Here is a 21,037-nt window from a genome sequence, read left to right on the forward strand (position 1 = left end):
TATGTGTGATGTGCTTGAATTTTGACTATTGATTTTTGACAGTATTGTCACAAAATATAATGCACCAGTGGAATCCAGATGCTGCTCACAGCTTGAAAAAAAAAAGTAAGAAATTGCAGGTGGGGGTGAGACGGCTTGTAAAGACTCCACAACAGATTAGAGGGAAATGTTTTTTTTTTTTTTTTTTACTGCATTACGTTTATTTAACAGCTATAGTTACAAAGCATGTGATTAGATGATAGAATATGATGCAATTTTCATAAACAACCTTGCTTACACATTAGTGAAATAGTAGTAATAGTAATAACCAAATGATATAATACTGAAAGAAGCCATTCTGCATAAGTCCTTCTACTTTTGATATTTTAAGAGTATTTTGCTGATAATACATGTGTATTTGTACTTAAATAAACTTTTGAATGCATGGCTTTTATTTTGTGGTATTAGTACTTTCATTTAAGTAAATGATGTGAGTACCTCTTCAAAGGGCATTGTATTTACTAATGCTTATGGTGCAAAGCACAAAAAGTACTATTTTGATTGATCTTGCAATGAGTATAGATGTTGACTTGGAGAATGTACCAGTATACTGTATATGTGTACACCCTTAAATTGGCTTTACTCAACTAATTATGGCCTCTCTTTGACTCCCATTTTAAAATCTTTGCACCACTTGACTGAAACTTCTCCTGCAGGATATGACCAGTGACTGGTCTTGAATTTCACTGTATTTCCTCTGAAAGATGTTACAAAATGTTTCTGCACTCGGCGTATGATGAGGTATCTCATCATCACTCTCACATTATGTAATATACAATAGCTAAATGACTAATGCAATTACCAAAGTTTGGTTTATCGCTTTACCGCACAACAGACGCAGGAAGTTATACAACTGTAACAAATCAGTTTTGTAGTCTCATCTTGCCTACATTTTTTGCACGTTTACATGCAAGTGAAGGGCCGCTTTTAAGTTAAAATATATACATGTTACTCTCAAAACCCACATTTTTCCCTTTTATCTTGGCACCAAAAACAACATAATAGTTCGCTTAATTTACATAGGAACCTAAGTGATAGTGCTGCACTACGGCGCAGTTTCGCTGTGACACATCGTTGTAACTTGTGTGTGAAACATATATTTGTGTCCGGTCGGCTCTATTGAAAGTCATGGCAGGTCCTGATCCGATAAACACTCTTCTGTATACCGTCAATAACCTTCTGCAGCATGAGAAATATAAAGCGGCATTGGCCGTTTTGAAGGGATTCAGAAACGGCGCCGTGTGAGTGAAAACATTCAGTAAACTAGTTAGCTAAGCTACTATAGTTTACTTCTGTACCACACAGCTAGTAGCTAACAGGCTTTTGGCTAATCAGCTGTAGTTTACAGTGGTGCCTAGCTTTAGCTCCCTGAAGCCACTGTGGTAACTTAAGGCCAGTGGTGGACTGTAACTAAGTACATTTACTCAAGTACTGCATTTAAGTACAATTTTGAGGTACTTGTACTTTACTTGAGTATTTCAATTGTATGCTACTAATACTTCACTACAATTCAGAGGCAAATATTGTGTTTTTTACTCCACTACATGTATCTAATAACTTTAGTTACTGGTTACTTGACAAATTCAGATTATTAATACTAAATATAAATTAATCAATATAAATATAAATTATGATATATTGTTATAGATTAAACTACCCAGCACTATATAAAATAGTTGAAATTAGCCCCAACTTTACTAGCTGCAACATTAGTGATGCTTACAACTGAATGCATCAATAATTATAATCCAGTAATATAATTACTTTTTCTGAAATTAGCCATTTTGCATAATGAGTACTTTAGTATTTTAAGTATATTTAGATGTTAATATTTTTGTACTTTTACTTAAATAAGATTTTGAATACAGGACTTTTACCTGTAGCAGAGTATTTTTTTTTATTGCGGTATTGCTCCAAGATCTGAATACTTCTTCCACCACTGCTTAAGGCAACAAATAGTATTAGCAGCAGATTGTGTTGACTATACTTATACTATAAGTACTTTTGTAGCCAGTTGTGTTTCTAGGCAGCAGTGGCATTACAGTATGTTTATTTCTCAGATATGGGGCCAAAATCAGAGCACCACATGCCCTGGTAATGACATTTCTATTCAGAAGTGGCAGGTAAGAATTTTTATCTGTAATTTATTTTTAAGTATCAGCACCCTGCTATTGCAATACTCCCCATGCCTCTGAAGTTTGAACATGTTTTTCTTTACTCTGATAGTTTGAAGGACAAGCTCAAAGCCATTTTGAAGGCCACATACACCCACTCCCGCAACCTGGCATGCTTTGTGTTCACATACAAAGGACTGCAAGCCTTGCAGGGGAGGATCCAGGGAAAGACTTTGCAGTCTCACTCCTTTCTGGCTGCCTGTGTTGGAGGATGGTTAGTGTTTGGAGATAACAACAACATCAATAGTCAGGTATGACTGTTGTTTAATTTGCTCTTCATAATTACATCATTATAAATCTAATAATAATAATAATAAAACTTTATTTATAGAGCACTTATCAAAACAAAGTATAAAGTGCTTCACAACAAGATAAATAAAATATCACATCTAAGACTGTAATTACTCTAGTAAATGTGTTCAATCCATTAAATCCCTTTGCTCTTCTCTAGATCAACATGTATTTGCTGTCCAGGATCCTGTTCGCTCTGTCTCGGCTGGCTGTAGAAAAAGGATTTATCCCCCAGCCTAAACATGACCCTTTCCCAGTCTTTGCCACGCTGGTGTGGGGAATTGTCTTGTGGCTATTTGAATATTACCCACACACCCTCCAGCCCTCACTGCAGTCCTCAATGAACTACCTCTACCATGACAGCAATGTGTGGCATGACATTTCGGACTTCCTTGTTTATAATAAGCCAAGGACTGCTGCTCAGAATTGAAGCTTTAGTTTTTGTCAGTATGGACCAGCTCTCTAGAATACAATAATTGCATTTTTTCTACTTATTAATATCCCAAGGATTATTGAATGCTGCCTATTCTAAAATTATTGTAAGATTATAGTTTGTACTGTACTGTCTTTGATTCATTGGCATATGTATTTTCTTGTATGTCCAGCACACTGTGCAGCTGTCAAAGCCAACTTGTGTTTGTTTGACACCAAATTTCCAGCTAAAGAGAATCACCTGCATATTTGCATGGCATTTTTAGTATGATTTTTCCTGATGATATTTCATGTGATTGTACAGTTGTCTAATTTCACTAAATACAGCTGCCACAGAATAAAAAACAAAAAGACTGCAAAACAGACTGAAATGCTGTTATCTATTGTAAACCTGCTGTTGCACAGAGACAAAAATGTTATCACCATTATTAACTGATTTGGTTTAAAATTAAAACATTTGTGCATCCCTGGGGTTCTTCTATATAATACACAATTAATAAAAACTAAAATAATGACTCCTTTATATTTAAAAAATGGCAGCTGTTGATTTTTTGTTAGAACAAGAGCTGTTCAAGTGTAGCACTACTTAGCGTCTTTTACAGGTTATATTGACGACTACCTGAAATATGGCATATTCTGTAATGAAGCACTATGACTCCTGTTTTGTGTGTTATTACTTTGAAAATGATGATTCCCTCACGCTGCTGAGATCCTGCACCTGCTCAGGAAATACTGGATGGGCATGTCAAAGTTTGTGATTATTTACTAATTATGTTTGTTTAAAAGCCGAAGGCGTGCCATTATTATGTGTTATTTAATGAGGGCTGAATGAAATCCTGTTTCAGTCAAACCTGTTTCCAGTTTTTCTTTTCTTCAAAGGCTTAATCATCTCTTTTGGAATTCAACATCTATCCAAAATGAATGGAGCTGCAACTCATCACCTTGTACAAATGATTTAGTCGACAATGGCAGAACACTGTGCTCCCAGGATGCAGGGTTACTTGTGGTTCCTAGAGTCTCCAGTAGAATGGGAGCCAGAGCCTTAAACTATCAAGCTCCTCTTCTGTGTGATAAAGCTTACGTATAGTTAGGGTTGGCTCAGGTGAGCCCTGAACCATCCCTTAGTAATGCTGCTACAGGCCTAGACTGCCGGGAGACTTTCCATGATTCACTGAGTTCCTCTCTCCTCCTCTCCCTCTCCACCTGTAGGCATTTTTATCCCATTAATGCATGTTGCTAACTCGACATCTCTCGTAGTTTTGTGCTTTCTTGTTTCTCTCCTCTGTTGCTTTCATTAGATACTTCTGCCTCCGGAGCTGCAGAGTCTGGATCTATTTGCAGGCCACCTGCTGCCCCCGTGTTCCTGCTCGAAAACTGCTACTACAATTATTGTCTTATTACTATTATCATTATTACTTTTTTAAATTAATATTAATATCACTATCACTACCATTACCATTACTATTATTTTAAATCTTAGGGTGGAATTTGTATTGTTGTATTGGGAGGGGCATACAGTGGAGGGCCACCCAGTTTGAGCCTATAGGTTCTGCCTGAGGTTTCTGCCTGTTAAAGGGAAGATTTCCCTTGCCACTGTCGCCAAGTGCTTGCTCATGGTGGGAATTGTTGAGTCTCTGTAAATAATATAAAGAGTACGGTCTAGACCTGCTCTATAGGAAAAATGCACTGAGATAACTTCTGTTATGAATTGGCACAATATAAATACAATTGAATTGAATTGAATTATGGCATATTGCCTCACTAGAGTGCAGAATCAATCTTGATTAGAATGCATAATGCAGAAAATGTATCATTAAAATATGGTTCAGTGTGTAAACAATGGTTATGTCACCTTATTTCTTAAAGTTTGTGCGTGACTCCCTAATGTTTTAATAGTTTCAATATTTGTGATTGCAAGTGATGGAAAGTAACTAAGTGCATTTACTAAAGTTCTTATGTACAGTTTTTAAGTACTTTACTTGAGTATTTCCATTTTATGTTACTTTCTGCTACTACTCCACTACATTTAAGAGTGGAGTACTGTTCGATTACAGTAACTCAACTCCATTAATTTTATTTGAAAGTGCAGTAGTTATTGGCAGATTAAAGATTTGCATATAAAACATATGATCAGCTTATAATATATGATGGAATGTTCTTAAATAAACTAACCAACAGTTTCTAAAGCAAATAAAATTTGCTCTGCCTTGACCAGCTACAACATCTGAATTTTGCTTACACATTAATGCAACAGTGGTAATCAAATATACAGAATAACTAATAAAGTAATATGGAGACACCAGATAGATATATTGATAGATAGAGCAACTGTGTGGTGACTTAAAGTCAATATTCATCAACCCAACTGTAGCCTAAATACCTGTCATTATAAAGAGCTGAGTGGCTTAGCACTTGAACATGATTTGCACAATTAAGCTATTTTCTCTCAAAGGCAAGTCTAAGTAACAATGGAAACACTAATCAGCTCCAAGTAACTCCCATGCCTCTATTCTGGGGCAGAAGTAACAGCGTCCTAGTGCAACAGTGGATTAAAGGGTGTGTGTGTGTAGAGAGAGAACATGCTAGTTGTGCGTGTGTGTGTGCATTTTTTAAAGTGATGTATTGTTTATTATGTACTGTGTAATATCGTACTGTTGCACGGTACCTACCAAGTCTGAGGTACCATGGTACTCTAGTATACCACAGTACATACCAGTCTGACTAATGTGTAATCCCCACTGAACTTTGAAAAAAAATTGTAAAGAATGGGAAGCCAGTGCAAACAGGTTCACCACAAATCTGAAGCTCACAACTAGTGGATTTTATTGAACAGGAATTTGCTTTAGTAAGACCAGGATCTAACTCAGTTGTATAAGCCAAACAGTTAGCTTCTCTTTATATAGAAGGTCACTGGATTTGTACAGTAAAATAGTGATAGTTGGTGCATCAACAGGCATTCTTTAAATGCAACATAATTGAAAACAACCAATCAATATTGATACACTTTTTGGCCATGAACATCTTTAGAATGATACACACAGAGGTACAAAGTAGTTCATGAGTGGTTTATTCGACAGCTTTATATATTTATACAGTTAGTGAGGTGCCAATTCAATCTAGATCAATCTAGATAACAGCAAACTACAGAAGCCCTGAGAGGCAAGTGAGGAAAACAAATTCTGGTGATCCATTTAAGTCTAAATTGTTTTCTCCCCTGTGTGTATGAACAGGTGAAAAAAAGGTTTTGCCAGGATAATCTTCCTAAGTTCCTTAAATTTCTTTTTTCATCTGTGAAACAGGTGAAGAAAAAAAGTTTTGCCAGGATCATTTGTCTAAGTTACTTTTTTTGTGTGTGAAAACAGGCGAAAAAACTAAAGTTTTGTCAGGTGAAATAAATTTTTTGTCAGGATAATTTTTAAGTGTTTGTTGTAATATTCATTTCGGCCAGAAGAGGCAGAAGTATATTGTGTGTGGGCCGAAATGAGTATTACCACAACAGACGTTTAAATAAAAGTTACTGACAAAAACATTTTTTTTCACCTGCCAAAACTTTTTTCCCACCGATGAATTCTTTTTAAGACTTAGTGAGCTATATGAATAGATATTAGCCAGATACGGCAATTAGGTTTGGTATCCACTTGTGGTCACTAAAATAGTATTACTGCTCCTGCTACAGGTCTCACATCTGTGTTGCAAAACTTTGCAGCTTGTTGCAAGAGTTCACGCCCAACAAACCAGCGTAAGTTGCCCTAGCTGTCTGTTCTTCTGGTGAACTGGGTGAGTAATCACTCACGGAAGGTACTGTATTTGACGCATGAAACTGTACACACCTACGATATAGTCAACCAGGAGGAGTGTCCCATTTTGTGGTGTATGTTTTGTTACACACATGACTTGAGGGCCTTAGAAACAGTTGAGGAAAACCTGTTCACTTTCACACTACCACCTGCTTTCAGAGGGTGGGGCAAAGGTTTATATAGCTGTAGAGGGGTGACAGTAGGGACACAAAGCATTGCCGTGAAAAAGAGACTAACAAATGGAAGGTGAGATTTTTCTCTGCTCATTTTGTTGTTTTATCACTTAACCGTAGCCTGCCTTTTTGTTCTTGATCTTTCTATTTATTGCCTATATGGTGAATTTTAAGTGTCATCTAACTGATGAATGCATTTTTTCTGTAGCAATTTCTTTACTTTATTTTTTTCTTAATTTGCAGATTTGAGTTTACAAAATGTCAATCTGGAAAAATCTGAAAACCTGGAGCGACACAGGACAAAGGGCTTCAGCAGCTCCAAAGCCCTTGTGGTGCGAAGAGGAACCCCATTCAAAGTCAGTCTTCAACTGGAGGGCCGACCCTTCAACCCCAAGACTGACTCTCTGAGTATCAAAGTTATGCTAGGTAATACAGATTTAGATTTAGTCTGGATTTTTTGGGATGAATGACAATTCAGGAGCAGACATTGGTATGCAACCAGTCTGAACCACAATTTAATATTTCTTCTGCCTAATTGTGTTTCTCTCTTCTCTCCTCAGGCCCCCTGTATGTGATAATGCCAGTCACTGTCTCAAAGAAGGTTTCTTCCTCCCATTGGCAAGCCTATATTGACCCAGAGAACCTGAACCTCCAGAGCCCCTCCATATTCATCTCCTCTCCTGCCTCTGCCTCGGTGGGCTGCTACAGATTGCAGCTGTGTGTGTTTACTCAGAACAGCCAGAAGACCTTTGCGTTTGGCAAATTCATCCTGCTCTGCAATCCCTGGTGTCGTGGTGAGTACAAGTGACAACCCAGTGAATTGATCAGAAGCTTTTATGAAGTTCATACAAAGTTTTGCAGACTCAGAAGGTTTTGGTAGCATATACTCACCAGCAGTGAGGTAGCCCAACCAGAAATGTACTTATATAAATGGTTTGTGTGGCTGAGTGAGTCCATGATGATGTATTACATTCATTCATCACCTTTAATCACTTATTAGTTCCTTTTATGGTAGTCTGATCACTACAGTAAGAGTGGTGATGTGCTGTGTGACTGGCTTTGTGAATCATACCTAAAGATAAGGATTCATCATAGCAAATGTCTGGCACCAGCTTTACAAAATAGAGGAAAAAATATAAATGAGTATAAAGTCTTAAGCTATGTATGGTGTGTAAAGCAATGTATTTTAAAATGTAAATACACTAGGATGCACTAAATGTCCGGTTTATTTCTTGCAGAGGATGCAGTGTACATTCCCTTTGAGGACCAGAGAGAGGAGTACGTCCAGAACGACTCTGGGTTGCTGTTTATGGGGACAGCTATGAACCTTGTGTCAAGTCCATGGTCCTTTGATCAGGTATGAAAACCATATCTGTTGATCAGATTTTTTTTGCAAATGTTCAGTAAGAAAAAAATCATCAGGTTATTTACAGTGGAGGTGCTGACTCAACTCTGTGGTAATTTCTTTGACTGCTGTTTTACATTAAGCCTCATGAATGTAAAATGTATTGTAGTGTTGTTGTATTGGACTGCATTTTGTTGTACAAGTATTGCTTGTATCCACTCACAGTATTTACTTTTAATCCTTGAGTTGGATTAAACTCTTCTGTCTGACAGCAACTGAAACAAACTCAGAAAAATTAGAGGGAAATAGAGGGAATAAACAGGGGAAAAAGTTTGGTAATAGATGGTTTAGTAGAGGTAAATCTGAAAACAGAAACTGTGTAGTCACATGTTAACAGTTGACAAAATATGCCCAAATCCTTTATCTTGAGAGCAAGTAAAGCATGTATTTATTAGGATGTGCTTCAAATGTCATTAAATGTTCATTTAATTCTCATTTCTTTCTCTCTACTTGTGAAGTATGAGCCTGGTGTTCTGGAGACGTGCCTGAATCTGCTCCAAGTCAGCCCTCAGCACCAAAAGAACGGAAGAATGGACTACCTGAACCGAAACAACCCTGTCTACATCAGCCGGGTCGTGTCTGCTATGGTGAGTGAAAACAGATTCAGAGTGAAAACACAACTTGAACATATAAACATAAAGATAGGACGAAAGCACTTAGTACCAGTGTTCTGTTTCACCAATGTTTTGATTTACTTTGTATGACAACATGAGCGTCACTGCTGCTTAAAAACATGTTGTGGCTTGAACTGTGACACTGTGTTCTGCACATCGTAAATATAAACACACACCTCCTGCAAAGTTCTGAACACTGCAGGGACACTGTAATTATTGCAGCAAAACAGTCAATCAAAGTAGTTATTAAACTGCCACTGTGAATTAGATTCATCTCGGAAGATGCTTTATGATCTTTGGGAACTGAAGTGCAAAGATGGAAAATTACATTTATCTTCTCTTTCATGGTTAGATCAACAGTGAGGATGATCGTGGAGTGCTGAAAGGGAACTGGTCAGGTGATTTCAAACAAGGAGTTCATCCCTCCATGTGGACTGGGAGTGGGGATATTTTGACACAGTGGGCTCAGTCTGGTTACAGTCCAGTCAAGTATGGACAGTGCTGGGTGTTTGCAGCTGTCATGTGCACAGGTGATTATATCATGATAATTCTAAACTTTTGAAATGAAATAATTTACAAAAATACCATCCAAGCTCTCTTTACTTTTTCTTTTACAGTTTTAATAACCAGTACTAAACCATGTCATGATTGATGTCTTATCAACTTTGTTCTAATATTGGATCATTTTTTCAAGACACAATTGTTCAGATAGCTTCATCAGCATGTAAACGTCTGTGTCTGTGTTTTAATTATGTCTTTTAGTCATGAGAGTTCTTGGCATTCCTTGCCGCGTTGTCACAAACTTCAACTCTGCTCATGACACCAATGGCAACTTGGTGATTGAGGAGTACTACACTGAAACAGGGCAGAAGCTGAACCACTGCAAAGACAGCATATGGTCAGTAGTGATTGAACTTTTGAATCAGCAAATATTATCAACAGTTTTTGTGACAGTTTTGGTAAATTTTCTAATGCAACCTTGGCTTATTAAATCACTTTTTGAAGTAATTTAAAGACACTGATTGCATTTATTTAACTTTGTGATATCTTATTTCTTCTTAACAGGAACTTCCATGTGTGGGTGGAGTGCAATATGACTCGCCCGGATGTGGGACCTGGAATGGATGGCTGGCAGGTTCTGGACCCGACCCCCCAGGAGAGGAGTGAAGGTGTGTGAGAAACGTTGTTGTTCCTGTTTATAGAAATTTCTCACATCTCTGAACTTGTTTTCTTGAATAAACATCACTATAACCTCCTTTTCATCCTTCTTTTATCCTAGGAGTGTTCTGCTGCGGCCCAGCCCCAGTCAAAGCAATCAAGGATCGGCGTATTGACCTGTTGTTTGACATCCCCTTCGTCTATGCCGCGGTGAACGCCGACGTCCACTCAATCATAGTGAGCAAGGGACGGGTGCTCAGCTACAACAAAGACACCAAGAAAGTGGGATCCCTTATCTGCACCAAAGCTGTTGGCTTCCCCAGACACCAGAACATCACCAGAGAATACAAAGACATCAAAAGTATGAGCCAAAAACAGAAAATACATTTATGAAGTGGTATAATGTTCACTCTAAGGCATAAATAGTTATTTGGCTCACATTTTTCTTTCGATCTTTACAATATAGGCCCGACTTCATCACTTAATTCAAGAAGTTCCACAATGTCAGGAAACTCGACATTACGGAGAGGTAATTTTTAATTTTTGATTCTTTTAATCAGACACTCATCTGTTTAAACACACGTCATCTCATGCATTTCCTTTCTCCATGTTTATTCAGCAGGTTCATCAAAGGGGGTGTCAGTCTTCCTTACCCTGGATAAAGCTCCTGTTGCTGGGGAGCCTGTCTGCTTCACGGTGAAAGTCATCAACAAGCAGAGCATTGCCAAGATGATGAAGGTGCATCTCAACGCCCAGGCTAAAGAATACAACAACAGCCCCTCAGACACCTTCTGGGAAACCCAAGGTGTCATAAAAATGGCCCCCATGGAAGGTAAATTCACTTTTCACTCATCTACATATTCAGATGTTCATTTCTGAAGGACTGCTGTGGTTTAAATTTCTGTCTCTTTCTCCCTCTGTCTTTCCAGCCAAGGTTATTCACCAGCAGATCCTCCCAGCCCAGTATGAGGATGTGGTGGGAGACAACCTGATCAACCTCGCAGTAGTCCTGGAGAACATGTCCAGTCAAGAGCGGGTCCTGGCCTCTGACGAGTTCAATATCGCCAGCCCACAGCTCACAGTACAGGTACTTGAGAACCAAAGAGATTCTGAATGTTATGTTCAGCAGTACTTTAGATGGCAAAGTCAATTCTGTTGAGAGATTAAGAAAATAAAAGGTAGGTATTAGGCTCTTGTGTGTGATGTGTGACGGTAAGATTCAAGAGTTAATCCCTCCCATCCAGCTTGACTCACTGTTGCATTCATAATGCATGCCAACTTTTAGATACCACATATGGAATGCTAAACAAAGGGATAATGTATAAAACAATTCACAAGGAATCTAGAATATTTACTTATCTGATGTGCAGCAGCAATACAAAAAATGCATCTTTGGTTTGATAATTTCACTCATTTCACTCACTGTAGGACACATAATCCTACAAATCCTAATTCTAGAATATATTGACATTGACTCACTTTAAAGTTATTTGAGGGGTAGTTTAAGGGAATTATCAGGGTTTACTAACATAAACTTCTCCTTCAGATTGCAGATGGAGACTCCATCGTGCCTAACAAAGAACAGACTGCTACGGTGACCTTCACTAACCCATTTTCTCTCCCGGTGAGTGGAGTACTGACTGTATCTGGGCCCGGGCTGATCCAGGGCAAAGTTCAATTCAGGTAAGAATGATAACTTTTTGTCTTCAGTTTTTGTGTTGAATGTTTAATGTCGTAGGCGCATCAGTGATTGCACATCATGAATGGCTGCAAAATGAATGAGCGAAGGAGTGTGAAGGCAGTACATGGTAGTACAGTGTGTCTTTGTTGAAGGAATGTAAGCTTGTTACACTTGTATTGTTCTGCTTATGTTTGCGTTTAGTGTTCAGGCAGGCGTGGCTAGGATAATCAACGAAATGTTCCACTGCTGTGTGCAGATCGAGGCCAATAATTATTTGCAAGAACTGAATAACCCTTCAATTCCCTTTGAAGCTGCTTGATTCCGAGAAGAGTGTGATTAGTCATAGACAAAAATATAACCTTACAATGTGTGCGAAGTTTAGACGTTCACAGGGAAATTATTTTATCTTAGCTGTCACAAACAAGTTTGGTCTGATGCAGTCAACTCCAACCAGATGAAAGGAGGTCACAGAGTAGTTTTTAACAAAGGAGCCAGTGTCAGCCGTTCACAACCACTGCAGTAGTACTTTAACATTTTGTGAACTCTTTTATATCTTCCCTGTGTCTTTTTGCAGGATGCTTCCACTGCGTCCAGGAGGAAGAGTGGAGCAGCACATCGCCTTCACCCCCAACATAGTGGGAACAAAGATGCTGCAGGCCAGCCTGTCACTCACAAACAATTCCATAATCAGAGGCTTCAAGATGGTCTCTGTCCGCAGTGCTTAGGTCCTGTTTTTTGCCTTTAATTTGGCTCAGGTACAACATTTGGGCACAATAGTTACATTTCTGATGTCAGCATTGTCTTGCCTCAGAAACACTTCTCATTTATGTTGTAAAAACGTCTCCCAACTGAAGCCGGAACATGGCAACCAGGTAGCAGCATTAGTCACAGAGGAAACATTACTCCCATCCAACCCTCATGTTTTTCTATTGCTGTGTATGATATAAATGTGAATGTAAATGATATTTATTTGTTTTGCTATTTATTTAGCGATTTATGTGTTCGAGCCATGAAAATCAACATTGCTACCTGAAAATGTTTATTTTAAATTGCAAAGCTGGAACAAATGATTTGAATGGAATATGAATGAATATTGCGTGTGCTTTTTGCTTTGTTTGAAAAATGAATCAAAGAATGTGCTGTATGTAACATTTCTTCTGACTTTCAAATATATGTATGTGGATTTTTGTTATTGCAGTTCTTTTTCTGCCCTGAAGAGGGAGAACTTTCCTCAACAAAGGCCACTTTTGTTCTCAAACCTCTTGATAATTACATGTAATTCACACATTCATCTTCATTTATTTGTCATTTAATCCCTCTTGTTTCATACGCCTCTGGGTTGAGTAACTCTGTGATATGGAATGAAACTCGACTCACCTTTCCCCCGCAATGCAATTAATTTATCTTTATTTATCTATTTTAACTGTCTGTCAAAACAAATGGACAATAAAGCATTATATACAAATCATAGCTAAGCTGACAGGCAGTGTAATCGGCACATGCACAACCATACCAGTTCATCTATATTACAAACAGGTTATTAGGAAATTGAACAAGGACAGAAAAGAAGGAGAGTTAAAACATGACAACATATACAACCCAGAATCAAAAGTAAGGATTTGAGCACCAGCCTATAATACAGCATCTTCAAGACAGCTTCTTATCAAAACATTTTTACAAGAACATATTTTTGGTCTTTGAAGGGGATTTTTTATGCTGAGTTCCCATATCTCATTGTGTTGTGAAATTAACTAATAATAAATAGCTCACATTTTAATGGTAAAATACAATCAGACTATTTTCAATAGCCTCTACCTATGAGGAGAATATTATCTGACATTTATCTAGCCGGCATATGAATAAAAACAATTCTAAATTAATAGTAAAGGCATAATCTATCCCACGTAACATCATAACTTTAAGTCGTGTTTCTATTTTTGTCTTTAAAATAGTATTGGCCTGTGGAAAATGGGTTTAGTCTCATAAAAACGTTTAAAAAAAGACACAGCAAAACAAACAATCTAACAACAATCTGAGCTTTTCATCCATGCAGACATACTCACTGTGTTCAATAGAGGATGTAAAATTTTGCATTCAGTGCATCATAAAGTTGAGATGAACTGAATTTAAAAAAGGAAAGGCTTTTTTAAAAAGTATTTGCAGTATTAACTGTCCCCTGGGGTTAGTTATGAAGCTTTGGTCCCTTACTTTACTTTGGTCTTTTATTTAGGTCCACCACTTTTGGCTTCATGTGTATGTGTCATAGAGAGACTGCAGCGTCGCTTCGAAATCCTCACAGTTCCTTTGGCTTTGGTGTGAAATTGTCCGCCTGGTTGCTCATTAGGGATCAAATGCCTTGCGCCAAACCTTGAAATAGCAATACTGACTCTGAATCAGTCTCTAGGGTGCACCTTCACCTACTAGCTGCACTCAGGAGTTCAGGAGCGTCTCATGATTTGGGGGGGGGGGAGAGCACAGCATGACAGCCGGCGCCCTCTAGAGGTAGTCCAGCTCCAGTGCATGGCTCAGAGCCTCCAGATCGGCCCGACAGGAAACCCTCCAGAACGGCATGTTCTTCTGAGAAAACAAACATAAAATTAAAATTAAATACTGGTTTAATGTAAAACATGCAAACTTAAGGCAGGCATACTTTAGCAACTTGCATTGCTCCTGCAGATGCAGTGCAAATGTGAAATATAGACTGTGGTTTGGAGGGGGATTGTAGTATGTGACAAAGTATGAATGACATGTTGGCCTATAACGTACAAAAGCATAACGGAAAAAAAGATTTGCTGAACTGCCAAATCCAATAAAATTTTTGCAAAGATTCTAAAAAACAAAACTAACTCAGACACAGAAGCTGCAGAAATCGAATGTGTCGTAAGGTTAACTGATTACGTGAGGCCCATTTTTTATCAGTCATAAAAAACCCAGATTAAGTTATACCTTCTTGGCCACGGCCTCTTCTTCAGCTCCATCTCCTATCACCACATATACTGCTCTCCGACCAAACCTCTGAGAGACACGCTCAAAACAACTCTCTTTGCCTTTGAAAAGCGGGAAAATCAGAGTTTAAAATATTAAAATAGTACCTTTGAAGAAAGACTTTAAAATGAGAAATGTATTGGTATAGGAAATGAAAGAGGATAGTAGGAGATCAAAGTTGATTATATTTTTGATCAATAATTTTCTCCCTGAACCCTTCTTCCCTAAATTCTCCTCACCTGTCTTGGTGGCACTGTATATGTTCTCTATGGGGAAAGCTGAGCCCAGACCGTACAGTAACACCTTGGAGAGGGCTGGGATGAGCTGGGTGGTGGTTACCAACACATTCACACAATTAGGCCTGGAACAGGACATGACAGACACATTTATACTACAGTTCAGTTATATACACCTTAAATGACACATGCTATATCAGCAACTGACATTCAGATTCAACTCATGAAGGGATATGGAGAAAAATCTTAATAAAACAAAATATTGTACAGCTAACAGCTTATGTTAATTGACCTGCTGGTGTAAGTCAAGCCATGGTAGTATGAACTGACCTCGAGTTGATAAGAGCCAGGGCTTTGAGTGCTTGAGTCAGCCACAAGTCAGTCAGGACCTCCATCTCTCTCCTCAGCTGTAACCACTCCTCTCGCTTGGGGCTGCCCAGCAAACCTGCACATCAGGGAGAAGCACAAGCTTCATGGTCAGTCTCTCAACCCTTATAGCTCCAATGCATAAAAGATGTCATTTACTGAGCATTGCTAAACCTTATTGTCTCCTGCAGTTTTTGGTTGGATGATTCTCACACAACATCCTCTAGCCAAAACCTCAGACACATGGTTTCCAGCAGAGTTAAAGCAGCCAGCTGTAATCAGCAGTGCACAAGGGTCCATACTGAACAACAACTTGTGACTCATTATCCTAGTTGACAAACAAACCTGTCTCCTTCCTTTCAGCTTTTTAACCACATCATGATTAAATTAATTTAATAGGTAATACGTCAGTAATGAAACATATTTTTTTACTTTAAAATTTTTTTTTTTTACAAAGATTCTTCTGGAAAGAGCAGGTGTTTATCATCATATGCTCACCACATTTTCATCCCTAATAGAGATTTGGCTGGTGCACAAACTGGAGCTTCAAAATATACAAAATGCACTTTTCTGAAGCAGCTTCTATGACTTGATACAAGCAAAAACAGCAGGTAAATACTTCTGTCTATAGTGATTAATCACGACATTGTCTTACTGTAACTTATTTTTTGTCATTATTTGTTCTAATTTCATTGTTAGAAAACCACATATATCCCTTAATAAACTTCAGAGAAAGTAAGCTAAGCTAAACCTCTAGGTTGCCTGTACACAGCAGCGTTAAATAAAATGAGAGCAGAGCTTACCCCCAACATTATTTTTGTATGTGTTGTAGATCTCCTTGACTCTGCGGTATCGGAAAGCCAGTTTCCTCATCCAGTCCACCCCTCCGTGGACCCCTGACCCCAGGCACAGAGAGCCGGCCCCTGCTGGGCTCTGGAAGCCGTCCGACCCAAAGTTGTAAGTGCTGCAGGATCACAATACAGGAAACAGTCAGGATATAGATCATAAAGACACAAACTACATTTTTCCAGAGCATCTTATACAGTAGTAGCACTATCATCAGCGTATCATAGGGGATGCTCTAAAAATTGGTACAACTACAGTACGTTCATGGATGCTGTATGTAGCTCTAGGAATTGATTCAAACTATTCAGGTTATGAACAAGAAGGCAGTGCTTAAACCATTCATCAAATTTAGGGAGGTGTGCCAGTGCAACCACAGAAATTTCAGGGACAAGAAACGCTTTGAAATTGACCATCGTACACAGTGAGTTTTAGCTGTGAATGAAGCTTTGTCAGTAAGAAATTATGAAGTATGTACATTCAGTACAGCTAGGATGAATATAAAAACATCTTTGAGAATGAAAAGGGCCAAGTTCAATAAAATAAATACTTCAAAAAAGTACTTTGGTGCAGTCTGGCTCTTTCTTGAATCACTCCTAAAAGTATCCTAAAGTGCTTCAACAAGTTTATGCAATAAAACGTCTGGACTGAGGGAGACAGAGGGAATGATAAAGAGATATTTTGATGAGAAATGAAAGCGTTGGATAATGCTGTGACATAGTATATGGCTGTGGAAGTCGGGAAAATAAAAGACATGCACATGCTTGCATGCATGAACACACACAGACGCACACACTCTTTGTCTCGTCTCCCTGCTTTTTTCCTCCTGTGCACAAAAACCCAGAGGGCAAGTCTGGTTCACAAGCCACAGCAGAACTGTCTCTCAGCAGAGCTCCAAGTACAGTAACACAGTAGAAGCTTTACCTCAGGTCCTGTCCGTTGTCGTCTGATGCCACGTCATCAATATGAACCTGGTCACATTCCTGGGAAATGAAAAGGAGAGCGGATATATCAAGAGATCCATTTCAGAGTGGAGCCCTGTACAGGCAGGTCTCTCCTCTTTAGGGGAGCCTCCGGGAGTGATAGCAGCAACAGAAATAAAAAAAAGAGCTAAAATAAAAGACAAGAAAGGAGGAAATAAGGTGTCGGGAAACGGGACAGCAAGGCGCCAGAGATACAGGACAGTCAACATGGCTGTGCGATTCTAGTGTAACCACACAGTAAATTCCAGTAGAGTAAATCTGCATTTTTTATAGTGTATCCAACATTTTGGTTAAAAAAATCCTCTGAAGAAAGGCCCATTGTCTTTGACAAGCACAGTGGTGTGCATGTTGTTCCTCTCTATTGGACGTTAATGCAACCAACCAAACCGCAGGGATTAAAACCACACTGTAGTTTAAACATGTGGCTACAGCCAAAACACCTTCAGCAATATGCAGTTAAATCAGAAACTGAAAATAGTTATTAAGATCGGATGTGTAGGACGAAAACAAAAACAAGGAGCTTAAATCTATCATCATGGGCCAGGAGAAAATACACAAGTATGTCTAACTAAAATCTCTCTTGTCTTTATCCATAATCCAGTTTCAAGCCACAACCTTTTATCTTTCACATGCGGCGATACCCACACACACACCACCTAGTAGTAACTTCTAGTTGTCACGCAGTGACCCAGGACAGACAGGGTCTCCTATCACCTTTTAGCCATCTTGAGCCAGACGGAGACGCTACCTCATCCTCCCTCCATCTCCACATAACTCAATTCCCAATGGGCTGCAACCTTCCTCCCACTCAGGTGCCATCTGCCATTGCAGAGCCGCTTTTATTGACCATACAATACAAGTGACCCCTTAAGCACTTATATAGTGAAACACAGAGCAGCTTCATTCAGTGCCTACATGGCATTTAAGAGCTGGAAATTAAGTGGAATACGGCCATTGTGATCTACTTGTATCCATTGTTTTTTTTTTAACAGGGAAATTTCAACTGAAAACTCTGACTTTGATTAATCAGGCAGCCATGCATGCCAATTACAATTATTTGATCTTCTGGTGGTATTACAGTTATGACAGCAGCGATAACACTCGTAGCCACTGATGTAGCTACTGACATGGGAAGGACAAGATAATTGTACCTCAAGACTTAACAGCAGTTGTCAGCCTGCTGTGGCCTACTGCTTTAGAGATTTACTGAGCCCTGACAACAAAAGAGGGGATAAGAACCGGGTTTGCAAATGGCTTTGTTGGCTCCTTTCCCTCCTCTCGACTGTTCCTCCTCCCATTTGACTAATTTTCTTCTTGGATACTCAGACACACACCTATAATTACAGCACAAAGTGTACTTGTTCTCTCTTTCTGTCCCTCTCTAATCTTTTTTCTTTGTCAGAACAAGGCGGAGGAATGTAGGATGAAAAACATATGAACTTCTCAGTCACTAGCAGGTAGTAAAACTGCATTTTAATGATCACTTGGAGTTTTTGTTGAGGAGTCATCCTTTTTAGAGGTTGCATCTGTGGTGGATTTCTAGGCAGCAGGTTCGGTCTAACTGTAAGAGCACTTATGCCAGCAGTTAACAACCCCTCCTTTTAATATTCTTGCTCAACTGAGGAGGGCAAATTGTTTGGAAAATGCTGTAGGATAGATGTTGTGTGAGGGGATTTCTACAATGACTGCCACTGTGCTTTATGCCAGGTAAGAAACCAGCACCCAAATGTTAAACTTCTTGCTAGGCTGTTGCAAGGAAGGTTTTCTGGTCAACAGTATGCCAGCTTATACTGTTGGATATGTCCTCACTGCTGCTATTTTCCAGCTAAGCTTTCTAAGTTTCACAATTATTGTAAAAAAAAAAAAACAGAGTGCTCTAAGGGAAATACAAAATAAAAAAGTAAGTAATAAGATTTTAAGGCATATTGTCCAAGATTTTAAGAGTTTAAGGGGACAAAAGTTAACAAAACAAATTTTAATCATGCAGTTTTCTAAAAAGGATCCCCTCACACCTTTTTTTCATGAGCCAATTTATCATGCAAATGTAAAAACTCACCTCCAAGTCATTGAAGAAGAGTCTCGAGTCGGCCAGGTTGAAGATCATCTCCTCCATCCACAAACCAAGAGACACTGCTTTAGAGGAGTCCTGATGCACACACACACACACACACACACACACACACACACACACACACACATACACACACCAACCCTAAAATGAATAACTTGCTTCAAAAACCACACCACACAGTTCTACTACTGTGTTAAAAGTTGCTGTGTACACTTCTGCATCTGACATAATCACAAATGAGGTTTTTAATTCTCTTTGGCTTCTTAAACCAAAACTACAACTAATTAATCCCCTAACACAATTTATTTCCTATCATTTAAATGTGTCTCATAGTGAAGAACTATGGACATGTGTTGAGGCATGTGCAGTGTATATATACTGTGGTAACAAATTTCCCCTCAGGCACAGTGAAGACTCTTATCTCTCCATCAACCAGAGTCACATTCGCTTCAACACATTTAAATGAAAGAAGTCTGGTCTGTAAACTATAGCTTGTGGATTGACCTAGTTAATACAAATGATATCAGAACAACAGCTCTCTGTCACTTCAGGAACTGCACCCTTATTAATTCATTAATAAATAGTAAAATCATGTGCTCAGGCTGAGATTGATGGCTTAAGAGGTTTGATATTTAGAGAATAATCAGTTAAATCAGATTACTTAACATCATTACTCTTGTCATTATTCTCGCCTTGTCAGTGCAGCCGCCTTCTTGTCTCTCTGAACAGCTTTCCTTTCACTTCCTTTGCAAACTCATCAACTGGATTGACATAAACAGGTTTCAGGGCGAGGCAAGAATATTTATCTATCAATCAAACTCTCTGCATAATTCTTATTTTCACCATTTTTTTTTCTGACCTATTTGGTCTTTAACCCAGACCTCCAGTTTCCCCCAAATCTCTCCACTGGCTCTTTTTCCTGATTCATTACAATAAATAATGCACAGCCTCATTCAATTATATTAAATGAATTCACCGCTGACTCTTTACATTTAGTGAAAGACCATTTCGAACATCTTTTTATTAACCTCATGTATGGTCCATTCATTCAGTCATCTCAAGGTTTAACCAGCCCTATCAATGTTTTAGCTCCCAACTACAATTTTTTTTTTTTGCTGGTTTTCAATCGGTTTACCATATAAAGATAATGTAACTAATGTACCAACAAGTCTGAGTCTACAGCCACGCTAGTGGACTACACTCTGTGGGCTGTACTGAGCTAAATGCTAACATCAGCATGTTAACATGCTCACAATGACAATGCTAACATGTTTAGCAGGTATAATGTTTACCAAGTTAATCATCTTAGTTTAGCATGTTGGCATGCTAACAGTTGTGAATACAAAGTACAGCTGAGGCTGATGGGAATTTGTTTTGCAGGTATTTGGACATAAAGTTATTATAATAAAGTCCCCTTTCATAGAAAATACACTTTACAATTTGTTATAATCCAATGACATTTAAAAACGCATACCAAATGTTAGTAACATTATTGAATACATAGAGGAAAATGCATCTGGACATAAACCAAAGTACTGGACAAATAAAAATTTTGACCAGATGATGGCGCTAGATGAAAAGCAATGGGATCGCTAAAATGATTTCAGATTTTTTCCTGTGGGGGACATGAATGTGTGTACCAAATTTCATGGCAATCCATCCAATATTTGTTGCGGCATTTCACTTAAAACCAATAGTGTCAACTTCAGGGTGGCACTATAGGAAAAGTCAGGGGATCACCAAAGTCATTAGGATTCAACCACTGGGGACCGTGAATGTCTGAACAAAA

The 21,037-nt window shown here is 38.6% G+C and overlaps 3 protein-coding genes across 5 annotated transcripts in view; 2 read left to right on the plus strand and 1 right to left on the minus strand.

The window, feature by feature from the left end:
* The first annotated feature begins 1,121 nt into the window (after nucleotides 1–1,121).
* On the plus strand, nucleotides 1,122–3,786 carry pxmp4 (peroxisomal membrane protein 4). The gene is made up of 4 exons (XM_044174578.1): nucleotides 1,122–1,280; nucleotides 2,100–2,162; nucleotides 2,266–2,464; nucleotides 2,665–3,786. Exons 1-4 carry the CDS (start codon nucleotides 1,168–1,170, stop codon nucleotides 2,932–2,934), a joined length of 645 nt encoding a protein of 214 aa, XP_044030513.1. The 5' UTR covers nucleotides 1,122–1,167; the 3' UTR covers nucleotides 2,935–3,786.
* A 3,043-nt stretch (nucleotides 3,787–6,829) lies between these two features.
* On the plus strand, nucleotides 6,830–12,952 carry tgm5l (transglutaminase 5, like). 2 transcript variants are annotated; one of them, XM_044171365.1, is made up of 14 exons: nucleotides 6,830–6,979; nucleotides 7,150–7,332; nucleotides 7,467–7,700; nucleotides 8,145–8,263; nucleotides 8,770–8,898; nucleotides 9,278–9,455; nucleotides 9,688–9,823; nucleotides 9,991–10,094; nucleotides 10,205–10,444; nucleotides 10,550–10,612; nucleotides 10,703–10,915; nucleotides 11,013–11,170; nucleotides 11,630–11,766; nucleotides 12,339–12,952. In XM_044171365.1, exons 1-14 carry the CDS (start codon nucleotides 6,973–6,975, stop codon nucleotides 12,487–12,489), a joined length of 2,052 nt encoding a protein of 683 aa, XP_044027300.1. In that variant the 5' UTR covers nucleotides 6,830–6,972; the 3' UTR covers nucleotides 12,490–12,952. The 2 variants fall into 2 exon arrangements, with proteins under 2 accessions (XP_044027300.1, XP_044027309.1); XM_044171374.1 differs by having other exon boundaries at nucleotides 10,706–10,915.
* A 202-nt stretch (nucleotides 12,953–13,154) lies between these two features.
* eya2 (EYA transcriptional coactivator and phosphatase 2) overlaps nucleotides 13,155–21,037 on the minus strand; it is a 29,058-nt gene continuing 21,175 nt past the window's right edge. For both annotated transcript variants that reach the window (XM_044171399.1, XM_044171389.1), the window contains exons 10-16: nucleotides 19,234–19,323; nucleotides 17,119–17,177; nucleotides 16,155–16,315; nucleotides 15,316–15,430; nucleotides 14,989–15,110; nucleotides 14,711–14,811; nucleotides 13,155–14,341 (exon numbers count right to left, since the gene is read on the minus strand). In XM_044171399.1, coding sequence (XP_044027334.1) covers nucleotides 14,261–14,341; nucleotides 14,711–14,811; nucleotides 14,989–15,110; nucleotides 15,316–15,430; nucleotides 16,155–16,315; nucleotides 17,119–17,177; nucleotides 19,234–19,323 — 729 coding nt within the window. In that variant the 3' untranslated portion in view covers nucleotides 13,155–14,260. The remainder of the gene's footprint in view (nucleotides 14,342–14,710; nucleotides 14,812–14,988; nucleotides 15,111–15,315; nucleotides 15,431–16,154; nucleotides 16,316–17,118; nucleotides 17,178–19,233; nucleotides 19,324–21,037) is intronic.

The sequence above is a fragment of the Siniperca chuatsi genome, linkage group LG2 (assembly GCF_020085105.1).
Source record: "Siniperca chuatsi isolate FFG_IHB_CAS linkage group LG2, ASM2008510v1, whole genome shotgun sequence".
NCBI classification, from domain to species: Eukaryota; Metazoa; Chordata; class Actinopteri; order Centrarchiformes; family Sinipercidae; genus Siniperca; species Siniperca chuatsi.